Source organism: Gavia stellata, chromosome 7 (genome assembly GCF_030936135.1).
Source record: "Gavia stellata isolate bGavSte3 chromosome 7, bGavSte3.hap2, whole genome shotgun sequence".
Lineage (NCBI taxonomy): Eukaryota > Metazoa > Chordata > Aves > Gaviiformes > Gaviidae > Gavia > Gavia stellata.
The window spans coordinates 41,821,600-41,833,617 of record NC_082600.1 but is presented as its reverse complement, the minus strand read 5'-3'; the positions used below and the strand labels follow the sequence as shown (position 1 = coordinate 41,833,617).

The window sequence follows — 12,018 nt, the reverse complement described above, 5'->3', positions numbered from 1 at the left end:
CAGGCTGTGCAGTGTGCAAGAAGCCTTAGCCCACCAGAACTTTTTAAGCAGCCCAAGGGGGCTCCGAGCATCCCGAGAAAGAGAGAAGGGAAACCACGGCCCGGTTGTGAGATCACAGCGGTTTCACTTGGAAGAGGGACCTCACACAGGCCCAAAGAGCCGCATAAGCTGCTGTGGGCCTCGACGCTGCGAGAGCTTCTGGCAGCGCTCTGGGTTAGCAGCCTTACAGCAGGTACGGGATCCTAACGGCAGCCTGAACAGGGCAGAAGTTATCCACACCCGAGAAGGAATACGTCTCAGGAAAGGCTACTCGCTCCAGCTACAAAAGACAAGGTCCGTGATTGCAAATGGCAGCTTTCCCTCTCCGCCTTCGCTCTCTGCTCTGGTAACACCAGAGGGGCTGACACACTTCCTCCTAATAGAGTAACTTACCGTGAGAAAAACCCCACTGACATAAACAGGGCTATTTCTGTACCCCACTGTTTGTCAGCCCAGCCGCAGTTAGCGAGCCCCGACCGCTCAACAGCCGCACATACAGCGCGCTGCCGAGAAATAAAGCGGGACGCCGACGCATGCGCACAAGCCCTCGCGTGGCGCCATCTTGGGTGTACACAGGCTGCGCGCGGCGGCCGACGTCCAGCCCGGCGTTCCCGCCGCCCTGCTCATGTGGGGGTGGCGAGAGCGTCTGCTTTTGCCCCGCCATGTTGGGAGTGGCGCGCGGCGCCGCGCCCGATGGGCGGTGCTGGTTCCCGCTTCCGGGGGTAGGCAGTGACGCGCTTGCGCGGGGACGGGCGGGACATGGGCTTTTAAAGGGGCGGCTCGGTGCGGCACGGCTCGGCTCGGCGGCTGCGGGGCGTGCGGGAGTGGCGGTGCCGGTAGGTGCGCGGTGGCGGCCTGGGCTTGCTGGTTGTCTGGGTGGGGCAGCTAGCTGGCGGATCCGGTTCGTGGCCGCCTCCCTGCTGTGTAGTGCCCCGTGTGGGGCGGGCTCGGGGCCGGTGGGGGCCTCCGCGGGACGGGGCGGTCCCTGCCGCGGTGGCCCAGCGGGTGCTGCCCTGCCTCGGCTGCGGGGCCTGCGAGTCAGCGCGGGGTAATGGCGCGGCCGGGAGGCGGCCTGGTGCGGATCCGGGAGCGCTGTCCGAGCCCCCACCTCAGCCGTGGTCTGCGCCCGTCCCCTCGTGTGCTGGGAGGCCTCGCCCGGCCCTCCCCTGCCAGGGGCGTCAGTGCCGTTTCCAGGCACTTTTTACTTGCTTGGTGAGAGCTCTTGAATTGAGCTGTTAGTAGGATACAGGAGAAAACCCTCCTCTTGCTACGCCTTCCTAAACTTGCGTTATGTCCTGCTGCCTTTAGACTAATCGCTAAGATGCTGTTGTGGTATGTAGTAAACAATAAGTGTCAAAAGGAACCTGTGGTTTTGTGCTTCTCTTAATTGTACGTCTTGAGGTCCTTGGCCCTTCTGGGAAGCTAATGAAGAGTCAGCTTTATTTTTCACTTTTTTTTTCCTTTTTCACTTTCACTTCTGTTTCACACAACAAAGGTTATCAAATCAACACACATCATTTGACAATCCAAGCAAAGGAGCTAGAGAAACTTTGGAAACTTATTTATGCAATTTCTCTAGCTATTTACCTTCCCTTTTTCACTCTCTTAAAAAGGACAGTAGATGCTCAGTGTTCAGAACTAAGCAGCTGGGTGTTGCTTTACTTCTCCTTCACAAACAAACCTGATTCTGTGCTGCAGAGAGAACAGCTATGTAGGAAGGTGTTTAGGAACAAAGGAAAAGCCTCCTATGATGTCAATTGCTTGATTCATTGACTTGAGCAATTAATTGCTTACTGCTGGTCTAGTAACCAATCTATATGCCTGCTCTGCAGTTTTTGAAGTAGCTTATTATATAGCACAGTTGGTGTCGTTAGAAGAAATGGAATCTGCTACTGTCTGTATGTGGATCTAGGGTTGATTGTTAATTTGTGTTGGCCGGTTACTAATTTGGAGAAGGTATCACGAGGCTTTTCCAGGGACAAAAATGGATTGTTGAGACAAGTATAGAACTGCACACAGTGCACAGAGGAGGTGATATTACTAGCGCCTATTCTTTGTGCTATCGCCTCTGTGCAGTGTGTTCAGGAAGCTGATAAGAGAAAGCAGGAAGCACGCAGAGTAGTGTCTTGTTCTTGGGTCCTGGCCTCTTCCCCCAGGGTCACAGATGCTTTATTCATTTATCTTGTAGGCATAATCACATGGAGGAGTACATTCTGGTACTGTACCTTGTACCACCCTGCATTAGCTGGGCTGAATTTCAGCTGGCTAACAAGTAGGATAACTGTTTGTGTTAAGGAAGGCTTTTAAAAAACCAACTCCTTCTACATTAGTGATATGAAGAATTTGATAGAACAACCAAAAAAAACCCTCAATACAAAGCCATCTAATTTGTAAACTGTCTAATTTTTAATCTTTGCAAGAATACACAGAAATTTCATAATTAATGTTCACATTTTTCTAAGAGTATTGTTTCATGAATTTTTCCATCTTTTGGGGAAGGCAACAGCTCACTTTACAAGAGAAGGAACTGAAAGAGCATCCCTGATCACCTGAGGCTGTGTGTATTAATTTGCTGATGGCTAAAAGTATAGCTCATGAGATACTGGCTTTCAGTCAGTTGTTGCAACAGCAGGGTTGTGTCACCTCCTAGTTCCTATCTTTGTGGTAAGACTACCCAAAAGAAGGCATAGGCTGCATTTCTCAATCATACTTTTAGAGGTATTGGTTAGTAGCTATTTAAAATTTCTTCCCTGCTATGTGTATATCCAAGGAAAGAACTAGTGAACTGAGAACTGCAGGATCTTAAGGTTTAATACTTTAGTATTCTTACTAGTGGATTATGTTAAAAGGATAAAGTCCAAGGATTACTTTCTGATTTATATGAAATGAAGAGGTAGTCAAATATAGTTATTTGGAAATAGAAAGGGTAGGATTCTTTCATATCATGACTTTATAAAAATGAGTAACTTGGACATATACTTATGAAAGTTTTCAGCTCAACTCTGCTACATTTAGTTTCTGACTCCCAAAAACTTTCACTAGATTTTGAAGAGGAAAACAACATGAGGATTTAAGCATGGAGTCTTGCTAGAAGACTTTGTAGGAGTTATGTGGTTTTTCATTCACAGCTTGGAAATGGCTCTTTTGAGAGAGAGAGAGAGAACTTATTCTAGAAGGCAAACTTAATAAACTATGGTTTTGGTGTTAAGGAGATAATCTTATACCAACTTTCAGTTCTCACAGCTGTTGTTTTCCATGGCCATAAGTATTATGCTGGTTTCTTCTTCTCTCACTTTACTTCCTACTCACAAGAAAATTGTGGACCTCTTACTTATTCTCTGTTTATGGAACCAGGCACCAAGGCACAGCCTGCTTTGTGTTATAGGTGTTATCAAAATATCTTTAACAGAAAAAAAGGAAATGTTTGTGCTTAATTTCTAGTTTAGAGTTGTCAGTGAAGGAGGAAGAAAAGTTTGTGATACTGATTAGAAGTGTAACTTCATAGAGAAGGGGCTAGGTTCAAACAGAGGACCCACCAGATGGTGAGTAAGGAATTAATTTGTGCTATATAGCAAATGTAATGGATGTGTGACATTTCTGAAAGGCATTCAGTCTGTCAGAGGCACAAAACCGCTGCATGTCAGCCAGAGATGCAGGACAAGGTGGGTTTGTGAAAGTGCAAGCAATCAGAACAGTTTATTGGTCTGGTGCAAGCAGATCTGCCTGGTTTAAGAAAACTTGTCACTTTTGATAGCCTCTTCGTGCCTACAGTCCTTTCCAGATGTGGATTGTGTAATTGCAGTTGAGCAAGCACTTTATTAGGCCTTATGGTGCCCTGAAGTTCGTTTAAATTCACAAAGATCGGTAAGACAAAAAATCTTACGGGTTTTGAGTGCTTTGGATAGCACAGCCTGAATATGTCATGACTGTAGTAAAACAAGGAAGTACATTCTCTTTTTCCTAAAGCTAATAAGCCTTAGAATAGCTTTTCAGCTAGTGCTGAAGAAAAGCATATTCAAACAGCATGTAAATTGCTTACTATAGCTTTCATTACCTTGGAAGTGTCTTATAAGCCTTAGAAGATTATTGGGATTGAAAAACCCTTGGAAAGACTATGCAACCTCACTGTTGTAATGGCTTTTGAAACTTGTTTACATTGGAAACTGAGTGTTGTCATGAATAGCTGGCATCCAGTTTGCAAGTAATTCTGAATGAAAAAAGAAAACACTTGTAAGAAAAACCCTTAGTGATGCAGAGGAGTATCTTATACCAATGACAGAGGCAACGAAGAAAGATTTCATGTTAATTTTTTACTGTGTGCTCTGGGAAGACAGGTGGCAAAGATGACTATGTTGTTGCTGGCTGCATAAAAGGGTACTTTGATCTTGAGGCTCCGTCAAATCAAATGCTTTCTTTTTTGTCAGGAAATCCTAGCCAAGGAGCTGCTGTTGGATAAAATAATACTGTTTTAGCTTTCTGATCACAAGTGGATAATTTAAACTTGGAGACTTACACATGCAGACAGTAAGTCGCTAGGTATTACTAACACTGAATTTGCTCCTGTTGCACCTAGTCTTATGGAAGTTATGGCTTGGCAGGTGGTAGCTCTCAGTTCAGTAGTTGGGCTTGGGGCAGAACTCTGATTAAATACTTGTGACTGATCCACCTGAAATGTGGTAATGTGAGCAGCACTTTCCCCAAACGAAAATTTGCACTGTACTCTCACAGGATCACCCTACTGCTAATATAGACATAGCCACAGCTAACATCAATCTATGTCACCTTCCAGTTTTTTCAAGTTAGATAAAGAAACTATAAAATGCTTCAGCTGCTATATGGGTGTATTGATGAACCAAATGAAGATCTCTAAGCCAATGATGCTTTGAATGGGTCTGGCACCATGCTAAAATCAGCCCAAAAATGCCTGACATGTCCCTCATTCTTTTGCCAGGAATACCTTGAGGTTTTAAACAGTTCTGTAAAATCACCTTTGTCGTGTTTTTTCCTCAGCCTTCTCCACCTTAACAACCTCACCTAGGAGAGTGAATTGAAGGTTTTTCAGGGTTTATGGAGCCATGACTAAATGCATAGTAAGTGGAAAAAAGTCTGTGCAGACATAAATTTATTTCCCTTAATCACAGAATCACTACAGTTGGAAAAGACCTGTAAGATCATCAAATCCAAACATCAACCAACACCACCATGCCCATTAAACCATGTCCCACAGTGCCTCGTCCACATGTTCCTTGAACACCTCCACTGAGGGTGACTCCACCACTGCCCTGGGCAGCTTATTCCAGTGTTTCATCACTCTCTCAGTGAAGAAATTTTTCCTAATATCCAGCCTGAACCTCCCCTGGTGCAACTTGGGGCCATTTCCTCCTGTCCTGTTGCTAGACACTTGGGAGAAGAGACCAGCACCCACCTCTCTGCAACCCCCTTTCAGGTAGTTATAGGGAGCGATAAGGTCTCCCTTCAGCCTCCTCTTCTCCAGACTGAACAACCCCAGTTCCCTCAGCTGCTCCTCATAGGACTTGTGCTCCAGACCCCTCACCAGCTTCCTTGCCCTTCTCTGGACATGCTCCAGCACCTCAATGTCCTTCTTGTAGTGAGGGGCCCAAAGCTGAACACAGTATTCGAGGTGCGGCCTCACCAGCGCCGAGTACAGGGGCACGATCACCTCCCTACTCCTGATGGCCACACTATTTCTGATACAGGCCAGGATGCTGTTGGCCTTCTTGGCCACCTGGGCACACTGCTAGCTCATCTTCAGCCGGCTGTCAATCAACATCCCCAGGTCCTTTTCTGCGGGGCAGCTTTCCAGCCACTCATCCCCAAGCCTGTAGTGCTGTGTGGGGTTGTTGTGACCCAAGCGCAGGACCTGGCACTTGGCCTTATTGAACCTCATACAGTTGGCTTTGGCCCATGGATCCAGCCTGTCCAGATGCCTCTGCAGAGCCTTCCTACTCTCGAGCAGATCAACACTCCCTCCCAACTTGGGTGTCATCAGCAAACTTGCTGAGGGTGCACTCAATCCTGTCATCTAGATCATTGATAAATACATTAAACAAGACCGGCCCCCAAACTGAGCCCTGGGGTACTCTGCTTGTGACCGGCCACCAACTGGATTTCACTCCATTCACCACAACTCTCTGGGCTTGGCTGTCCAGCCAGTTTTTTATCCAGCGAAGAGTGCACGAGTTGCTGAATCTTCCTTTTTATAAGACAGTGATAGTTAAGATGATGTGTGTGTTGTAATCTTCTAAGTTTCTGGTAGAAAAGTTTCATAAGGCCTGTTACTTCAAGAAAATGTAATTTTTATAGCAAGCTGAGCTCTGCATAGTCTGTAGGTGCCAGGTTTTCCTATGCAAGGGGTAGAGTGGGAGTTGCACTGAAGTGTGTTTCACTTTAATACTTGCAGTCTGGTAACTGCGTAAATATTGCAGAGTACTTTTTGATAAGAAAAAGTAAACACAGCTGACATTACATCCTTCTTAAAGGAGTTCTACTTTGTATTTAGGCACATTAGTTTCTTGTTTAAAACAGACGTTGTAATCAAACCAATTCAAAGAGTATGCTTTCTTAAGCCTGTCTTGAGAAGGAAATGCTGTTTTGTTTTACATGTGTCTAATGGCAATGGCTGAAAAATGAAGGTGGATAGGCTTGCTGGGAAGTCTAGAGAAAGAAAGGTTCTGACACCTGTTTTCAGTGACATAAGACCTCAAGAAATAATCAGAAAAGATCAGCAAGTAGCTGTACCCTATTATCTGTGGTAAAAGATTGTCAGAACATTTGTCTCTTAACCAAGTGTTCTGAGTGGTTTTATTTAGCTTCTTCCCACATAGGTCAGTTATCCTAGCAGCTGTAAATTGAGCATATGAACTATCACTTCAGACCATGTTTTCATCTCACAAGAGTCAAAACACTACAGGTGTCCAAATATGAGCATCAGAAGATAAGCACATGCATGCCTCAGCTTTGAGGAATCCTGGAAGTAACTATTTTGCTCTGTATTATGGGTGTCTGCTATGTAGAAAGGTTTTTTCCTTCATATCTTGCAGCTGGATTTCTTCAGTGTTAGGTCAATTCATAAACAGTTTGAAGACCAAATACCATTGATTTAGGGGGGGAAGTGGGAGGAATGATGGGGGTTTCCATAGAACTTCTTGCTGTCTGGCAGCGGAGTTGTTCTGGAAGCTGTGAGCAAGTTAGGGGAACGCAAAGGTTATCTGTCAGCTGTTAGAATGGGCAGATTCAGTTGCAAGCGCTTGTGTTTTCAAGCCCTTGTTTGGTGTGAGATGCAACTTCAGACACTTTCTGGTGTAGTATGTCATTACTAACTTATTTGTGTCAAGTAATGGATTTCTGGTTCCTTAGTGAGCTAATATACATAGGACAAAGTTGGGGGGGAATAGTTTGATACCTAATAGTACATGAAGTAGCTCTTCATGTAATTGCTATGTCTCTTCATGTAATTACTATCAGATTTCAACATGGCATTATCTTTCACAGGACTTTATTAATAATCATGATTGTCAAGCCCAGTGTGAATTTAGTATACTGTACGTGAGCTTCAGTCCTGAAGTTAATTCAGGAGTGTCAGCTTCAGTAATACGTTTCTTTCCAAACGGTACCACCAAGAATAACTAGCGTGGGAGCTGGAAGTGCTGGCTGTTGTCTCCTTCCTTCTCCTTTTTCAGTCTTGCTGCTGGTTTGTCTTTCAATGGCTTCTCCATGAACTTGTGGTTCTAGTAGCACAGGATGACATTCTGGCAGTATTGAATAAAACACAAAACTCAGTATTTGGCCTGATAAAATACACACTCTTCAGATTTTAGGCTCATTCCTGACATGAAGGTAGTAGTATAATGTATTTGCAAACATCTGTTCTAAGATAAGAGTCTTATTACCCATTAAAGACTTATTTTATAAACAAACCCTTCTTATGCATGTTTGAGAATATTATTGTCATGTCCTTGGCTCAAAAGCAAAGAAACTGTTACTGTATTGTGTAGCGTTGGCTGCAGTGTGGCTCTTCGGTAACTCAAATACAGCTTCTGAGCTAGGGTTACATCATATGGCCAGCAGCTGTGCTTATTTGGAATGTGAACTGCTGGGTAGCATGAACCCACAGCTGCAAAGGGAAGTGGGACACCAGGGCTGCTGAAAATGAAATCTCCAGGTTGCTCTGGGAATACAGCTGGCCCTGTTCAATTACAATGGGATTCTTGGGAAGTTGTATTCACAGGGTGGGGATATGATATCCCTTTCACTGTCCAAGACAAGACATATTTTATGGCTCCAAGCTGCAGAAGTACCTGACTGTGTGGCACCCAAAGCAGGGAAAGGCTGGCCAAGCCTGCAGCAATTACAGTAACCCAGATATTGCTTGTTCAGTTCAACTATATAATTGAAATTTCATCCTGTTTCTGAAAATTAAGTAAATGTGAGATCTTCACCCAAAGAACCAGCTTGATGTTATTTTCCTGTGCTTAAATTAATGTAGTGAAAATAGGTCCTTTCCTCCCTGCTTTACTGGTCCTTAGCTGTGCAAAACTGGTTGAAGGACATTCCCAAATTCAAAGCTGGGACTGAACGGCCCTAATAAACCTCATGAAAGGACCTTAAGCCTGTGAATGAAAAGATAATTCACTGATTATATAGTCAAATTGGACTACTGCAAACTGAGCTATTAGAGGCCTTATGTGAGAACATCTCTTTTGTTTTTGTTTTTTTTAAATGATGGCAAAAACTAACTTGTGTTGAGCTACTCAGGGGAAAAAAAAACCTCCTAGACCCATAGTCAGGCTGAGGAGGTATGTTTAGTGCTAAAGACCAGGCCTGCTGAAGTATTCTCTAAACCCTGACGTACTTCAGCTGTAATGGATTAAGTGTCTTTATTTCAATTCACCTTCAGAGGTATGCACACTTCCTGCCAAGAGCTGTGAACAGCATCCATTCTGTAGCTAGCAGCTGGGTGAATCTGCATGAATTTGCCCTTCTAGGAGCACTTACTAATGTTACGTCTTCTAAAATATTGATCTTGTAGGGAAAAATGGAACATCGTTCTGTTAGTCAAGCAGGATGTTTAGAGTGATCTCAACAGATAATGTGAACTTAATTGGAAGCTACTCATATGAAAGAGCAAGGATTAATATAAAGTTAAGGGGAAAATGCATTAAAAATCCTCTTAATGTTCAGCTTATGTGCTATCTCATTAAATTCTTGTATAGCATGAGAGCTCCGTTTTTCCATTGTGAGGAGTGTTGGCTTTATTAGCATTCCTCCAAAAAAAAAAATGCAGATTCTTAGCTCTGAAAAACATGGCTCTGATAAGAATACACTTATTGATGGGCTTGCCTTTTTCTCTTGTCTCTTCAGGCAAAAATATATCTCCTGTTTATAGCAAAAGTTAAATCATGGTGTGTTGGGACTTCAGTTATGAAAATCTTGATCCAGTCTTTATTATGAGAAAGGTGGATTTGAAAACCTTTGCTAGAGTTGCAGACATATCATTTAAAACTTTTGCAGATCCTTTTGCATTTGAGCGATTCACCATACCACAAGAACAACTATTTTTAGAGTGTTACTAGAATCATTTTAGGTGGTGCTTAGTCTGTGAAAGTGTTTCCCCTTCTTCTGACTGTCTGTTGAAATCCTTCAAAGGGAAGGGGAAGAACACTTAAAGCTTATGCTAGTAACTTAAATGCCTTAACAAATTTCTTTCTGGATTACTGGGTAAACCAATGTGCTTTTCCAACGTGGAGAAGCTTTTTATTTTAAGACTTCATTTCCTGATTTTTTTTTTACCTTAAACTAACAATAGATAGAATTTTCCAAAAAATATTTAGGAAGCCAAGTCTTGGAAAGGAAACTATTTCACATACTAATTGTTCTTGCATTTCTCTTAGCTCTTCAGTTATGTCATATCAGCTGAATAATTCTTTTAGTGCCTTCTAGTCCTAACCAGGTGTTATATTAAGCAGAATGAAATGTATAGGCTTTCATTCTTGAACTCTCTTCTAGTTACAGCTCAAAATACTGATAAAGAGATAATTCTGATGCTTAACTGGTATCTCTAATTACAGGGGGAAGATTCTCTGTAACGTGATTACTTACAAGTAATAGTTCCCCATCATGGCTGAACTATCGCCTGAAGAAATTCAGTTGAGGGCCCACCAGGTCACTGATGAGGTAAATATTATAGGAGGCCATCTGGGATTACAGTACTTATCTGCCAAGACTACAATATCTTTTAAATAAAGACAGTCTAGGGCAGTGATTCTGCAAGGGTATAGCTGAATGTTTCAAACTCTCACTTAGTAAATACTGGAGTGAAGACTACTCCTAAAAGTAGGAATGAATTTAAACTTCTGAATTGTCAAGCCACCTACTTGACTGAGTACTGATCACCCAGTCCTGATTACTGAGACAATGCAGGCTGGGTACCTACGCTATTCTTAATCGTCTTAACTTCATGACTCTCTTAGTTAACTAAAATTCATTTGAATATATTTTCTTTCATAATGACTTTCCAATGGGATAAGCAAAGTACTAGCAAGTACTAAAAACCAAGGGTTTACCAGCTACTGAAAAAAAAACCTCTACTATGCTGCCACTATGATTGTGTTGTAGTGTGTATTACATATAGATAGGCTGATGAACCTTTGTATACTTGTTGCCTTACTGCCATGAACTGGTAAAGAAGACTTTTGGGCACTAATATATACTGTTAATGCACTCATTTTAAAATTCTCTTTCTAGTCTTTGGAAAGCACAAGAAGGATTCTTGGCTTGGCCATTGAGGTAAGGAAAAGCTTTTGACTGCCCTGGGGATTTATTAATTTAAGTATAAGAAGCAGCATGTTAACTATCGCAAAGTGACCTTAATCACTTTTGTGTCTTAAACTTTTTGAGACACACACCTCATTATTAGAAGTTGCTGCTTTCATTCAGTAGTAGAGTTGGAATGACTTAAACCTAATATTTTTTCACATTATGTAAAGTCAGATCACAGACGCATCAATATCCTTTTTACCTGTTTTCCTCTTAAGCAAAATGGCCTAATCTCCAAATGCTACAGATCAGTTACAAAAAGTCTTCTCTGAGGGTCTGTTATGGCTTTGGCTGCTGCATCACTTGCTTCTCATAACATCTTCCATCTGTCTTTTAACTCGCTTTCACACTGTTCACAGGCAAATGTCCTCCTTTGAGGAGGAGGGTAGGGCTGCTTTTGGTCTAAAGAAAAGTAGTTCTACATACACCTTCTTACAATCTGTTCATCGGTTTTAACTTTAGAGATAGTTAAGTATGATGATGAAACTCTTAACACCCTTGTAGATGACTTGAAAAAAATAAATCTGTTTTGTGTTTATCTGGGTGACATTATATGAGGAATCTGTTTCTCTACATTGTTACGGCTTGCATGACACATTGTAAAAATGGCTGAAAGTTTACTTTTGAGACTGTAATTTCAAAAAACATAGAGCATCCTGTTGGTAGGGAGTAAGATAAGATGGCTGATAGTCAGCTCTGGTAGACTTAACAAAGCTTAACTGGTTCAGCAAGTCAATTTTGCTAGTACTTGGATATGCCATAGACAAATGGGAATCCAGAGACTAAGCAGTAATGCCTTTCAAAGCTAATGCCCAGACTTCAGTGCTGAAGACTTGAGACAATTTATTGCCAGTGTGAGAATACTAAAAAATAATCCAACGAATAAGGACCCTAAAGTATTTGGTCACTACTGCTTTAGAGCCTGAACTCACTGTCGAGGTGGTAGCAGGCTGCTGTGGAACTGAAGATGCTACTGTTATCAGTGAGGCATTTGAATCAGCGTAGCCTAAGGAGTACCTCTCAAACACAAATGTTAAGAACATGTAATGAGCTACCATAATTTCTCTTGGTATCACAGTTTGCTGATTCAGAGAAGCCAGAATAACTCCTGCCATAGACAGTTCTGTGCTGCCAATTTACAGT

General features: G+C 42.6%; 2 protein-coding genes across 2 annotated transcripts in view; one reads left to right on the top strand and one right to left on the bottom strand.

Annotated features, from left to right (window-relative positions):
• The first annotated feature begins 839 nt into the window (after positions 1-839).
• The window catches only part of SNAP23 (synaptosome associated protein 23), a 22,072-nt gene continuing 10,893 nt past the window's right edge, over positions 840-12,018 (top strand). The window contains exons 1-3 of the mRNA XM_059819565.1: positions 840-875; positions 10,128-10,233; positions 10,804-10,845. Coding sequence (XP_059675548.1) covers positions 10,177-10,233; positions 10,804-10,845 — 99 coding nt within the window. The 5' untranslated portion in view covers positions 840-875; positions 10,128-10,176. The remainder of the gene's footprint in view (positions 876-10,127; positions 10,234-10,803; positions 10,846-12,018) is intronic.
• The window catches only part of LRRC57 (leucine rich repeat containing 57), a 22,998-nt gene continuing 18,706 nt past the window's right edge, over positions 7,727-12,018 (bottom strand). Inside the window, exon 5 of the mRNA XM_059819564.1 lies at positions 7,727-7,808. Coding sequence (XP_059675547.1) covers positions 7,788-7,808 — 21 coding nt within the window. The 3' untranslated portion in view covers positions 7,727-7,787. The remainder of the gene's footprint in view (positions 7,809-12,018) is intronic.